At 35.4% G+C, this 4,398-nt stretch overlaps 1 protein-coding gene across 1 annotated transcript; it reads right to left on the minus strand.

The window, feature by feature from the left end:
* Positions 1-2,522: 2,522 nt before the first annotated feature.
* Positions 2,523-3,852, minus strand: LOC129437292 (olfactory receptor 56B34). Its single transcript, XM_055195449.2, has one exon. It carries the CDS (start codon positions 3,832-3,834, stop codon positions 2,866-2,868), a length of 969 nt encoding a protein of 322 aa, XP_055051424.2. The 5' UTR covers positions 3,835-3,852; the 3' UTR covers positions 2,523-2,865.
* Between the last annotated feature and the right edge of the window lie 546 nt (positions 3,853-4,398).

Genomic DNA, 4,398 nt, shown 5'->3' on the forward strand with positions numbered 1-4,398 from the left:
ATATAACACAGCAACATTTACTTGCGGCCCACTACCTTCAGTGAGGTTTCATTTTTGGCCCTTGGTAAGAAAAAGTGTGGGCAGCCCTGATCTAATGAAATTTGAAGGGGGAGAGGTAACCAAAGTGCTTAGAAGAATTAAACCAAATAAGGCTACCGGTCCAGATGGCATTAACTCTTTCCCCGCCATTGACGAGATATCTCGTCAATCAAGAGAAAACGCTTTCCTGCCAATGACGAGTATTTCCGTCTTTCTGCAATACCACTATTATCCACTAGGTGGCGCCCTTCCGCAACTTTTTAAACCTGGAAGTATTGCCCTCTGGCAAGTTGCTGCATGTTCGTGTCTGTTTTAAAGATCGCTCTGAATGGGATCTCTATGAAAAGTCCGTCACAAAAAATTGAAATATCTCTGCTTTTTGCTCAAAATGTGGTGTTTTTGCAGAAACCTACCCATATTCAAAAGCTGATTACAAAAGAACTACTCAAGGTAGGATGAAAAGGTTTTTTTTGTTTGAAAGCAGAGGGTCTGTTCTTTCATTTGGTATATTGTATGTTTATATATTTGAAGGAGAACATTTTCTGGAAGGCATTAAACTTTGGTGAAAATCATGAAAAACGTTGGCGCTGGCTTGCAACTTTTTTTAAAAATGCTGGCGGTGAAAGAGTTAAGGGCATTGTTTTAAAAGAATGTGCATCCCAATTAGGTTATGTATGTACCAGATTGTTTCAAGTGTTTTTAGACATGTAGCATGCAAAACACCTCCATTATACCAGTACTTAGAACACCTCAATCTAGCGCCTTTAAAGACTTTCGCCCAATCGCACTAACATCTAATATGTGCAAGTGCATGGAGCTTATACTGCAAAGAGCTGATGGCACAAATTACAGACTTTTTAGATCCACTCACTGCAATTTGCCTACATGTTCAATCAAAGCACAGCAGATGCCTCTTTGACTTTATTGCACATACAGTACATTGTACGTGTTAACGATGTGCCAAAGGTACAAACCCCAAATTGAATGATGATGCGAGTTATCGTTTCCAACGTAAATCTCTTTTCTTGGACTTCTTGGATTTTAGGCAACAGTTTACTTCCTGGGCCTGTTGACGTGGATAAGACCAACATTATCATAATTTCTCCTGCTTGGACTCATAGCCTGTAAGTTAACTCCTGTCAGCATTGCATTGAGAGTTACAATGTACAGTTTAGCTGGCCAATCAGGCAAACAGCGTTTTTCAGATCGATGAGTTTTGTACAAAATCAGAACTCTTGAGGAATGCAGGACATCTGGAGCTAGAAAAATGTACGGTATGTGGAAAATAATGTGGTTTTTGAAGCATAAACCACACAAACACATTGTTTTTTTTTTACCAATGAAATAGGTGCCCTTTAAATAATCTATTATTTTAACTGTGCTGTAAATGTGCTGTATATGTTTTCATGTTGTAAGGATGTGTTGTGGACTTTTGTATTGTTTGTTACATTGTGTTATGTAATGCCAGTGCAAGATGAATTTCTATTCTCAGGAATAGACAATAAAGTGAATTAAAGTGAGTAAATGCAATAAATGAGTGATAATGCATTTATTCCACTTCAGAGCAGCAATGAACATTCTGTGTAATTTTTTCTGGTTGTAAATATCAGATTTGTTTTCAGTGGTGCCTTGCTCTGTTTACTTGGGGACATTGCTTCATCTGTTTCTGGAATCCTCCACATGTAAATGAAGCTAGAATATGACCCATATGCTGGGGTATTGACACGGTGGGGTTTGATCCTGACAACAAAGCACTAAAAATGTGGGGATTGGTGTAACAGTAAAAAATTTGGGTTAGAAGGTGGGGCCAAATGCCAGAACGATTGACACCAGGGTGAAGGACACAGATGTTTGTATACTCTGGTGGTTAATTAAATTATTAGAAGTGTACCTTGTTAATGGCCTACAGTCTGCTCCCTCACGAAAATTGTATATCTCCCTCATGTGAATTTTAAACTTTGTAGGTTGTTAAAACAAAAAGTAGGTGAGTACTTTTCAGATAATGAACTTCAAGCTAATTTTTAATTTTTAAACCATTTCTATAAGAAAGATAAGCTGGGGGAAGCACTACGATACATAAAACTATGTGTTTACTGTAGGGTTGTTTACTTTGAAAAATAGCAAGTAAATAACTAAGCAGATTTCTTTTAATATAATGCATGTCATTTGTAAAATAAGGAAATAATGAAATATTTAAATCTAAACTTACTGTACTTAAAATGAGCAAATATGCATAGTGCACAAATTGTCATAAAACAAAATGTATTGAGTCATTTTATTGTAATAAGATTGATAAGTGCAAACGGCAAATGCAGTCACTGAATACATGTTCATACACTAGGAAAACACAGGATCCCTCAACAAATAGCAGATTTCTTAAGAAATGTATGTCATTGGAAAAAATGAATGAAGTGTAAACATGAGTAGCCAGTACATTTCACAGAATGAAACACAACAGTCCAACACAACTTTGTTGCATTTTATTTGTAAAGGCATGTTTATAATCATACCAGAATTAAATGTTACATATACAGTCATAACAAAATTTCAGGTTGCTTTTATGTACGCATATGACAATCACACACAAAAGAGAATGAATAGATTCATATATGTTCTACCAATTCATGTACTGTATCAATCTAACAAAAACGTTGATGTATTATTAACATGTATGTACAAATTACAGACTAATTACAAACATCATCCATGTACACAGTAAGTTGGAACAGAGAACAAAGATACAACAAATTAATTAAACCATATCTCAGGGTTAATGTAGATCAGTGTTCTTCATTTTGGGTTCTACCTACTGTATCAGTGTGGCTCTCATGAAAAAAATAGGGAAGACCACTGATGTAGATTAACCTTATTAGAAGATAAATATTTAACAATTTGAACTCTGATTTCCTTGGTTCTCATGCCATAGATTACTGGGTTAAAACAGTTCGGAAGAATAAGATATCCCAAGGTACATAGCACACGTAGATCTCTAGGTATTGTAGGAATCCTATAGCCAGCAAATGCACCCACAACAGAGAGAAAGGCCACCACCAAGACCATTAAATGTGTGCTACATGTATAGATAGCTTTTTGGCGCGACTCCCCTGAAGGAGAACGAAATATAATCACAAAAATAACAATGTAAGAACAGACAATGAATACACAGTCGCTTGATGTTAAGCTGAAACCGATTATCCCAGCCATGTAATTCTTAGTAAGATCACCACAGGCTAAATTAACAACAGATGTATGCTCACAAACACAGTGGTAAATCTCGTTTGATTTACAAAAATATAGTGGCCCCAGCAAACCAACCATTGAGGCAACATAAATCAAGTTACGGATAAAAAGAGACAAACAGAATATTAATGAGGTTTTAAAGTTTACATAGTCATGGTACTGCAAGGGGAAAATGATGGCAAAAAATCGGTCCACTGCCATCATGACCAATATACTTGACTGGAATAAACCGGCCATATGCAGACAAAACATTTGAATGAAACATTCGTTTCTATAAATCACATTTCTGCCAAACAGAAAACTGACTAACATTCTTGGAAGAAGAAATAGTGGTTCTATAAAGCCCAGAGCTGCAATGAACCCAATCAGAATGTACATGGGAGCATGCAACTTTCTTTCTTTTATAATCACAAACATTATAATTCCATTCGCAAACAATTGGAACACAAACAAGACTAAAAATGGGATGAACAGATACTGCCGAAACTCGTTTAGATCCGTGAATCCAATCAAGTAGAATTCGTTATGAGAAAAGTTGAATGTCCTATAATCCATTCCTTTGGTGAAAGTTCACTGTAAAGGCATAGGAACGACATTATTACAAGAAACAATTCTTTAGTTTATCAAAATATATAATTAAATAATATATACTTGCATTTAAGCATTAATGTTGTCCAAATTAAATATTTTATTACATTTCATGTGCAGATTTGAAATAAATAAAACCTCTATATTTTTGCCAGTTAAATACTAAAGCAATTCTTAACATAAGATAAAAAACAACAGTTCGTCGTTTTTACAGCATGTCTGCAATAGCAGCATCTACAAAATCTCTCTCCCCTACTGATTTAATACAAAGTGGTGCCTCTCTTAAATATTCCTTGCTCCCCTCCCCTGATACAAGGTTGGGACAATGAGTTCTACTGGGTTTTTTTTTAACAAATGAGTATGCATTCAGGGCAGTCAAAGGCAATATTCTGGAAATGTAAAGATGTACTATATAATTATGTAGAAGGAGTAATGTCTATTTTGTAAGCATATCATTCTTTTGAATCAGTCTTTTTTATTAAATGTGTGTTGCAGTAATGAACTCATAACATCACTTAAAGTGCCCACTTT

The sequence above is a fragment of the Misgurnus anguillicaudatus genome, chromosome 24, assembly GCF_027580225.2.
Source record: "Misgurnus anguillicaudatus chromosome 24, ASM2758022v2, whole genome shotgun sequence".
Classification (NCBI taxonomy): domain Eukaryota; kingdom Metazoa; phylum Chordata; class Actinopteri; order Cypriniformes; family Cobitidae; genus Misgurnus; species Misgurnus anguillicaudatus.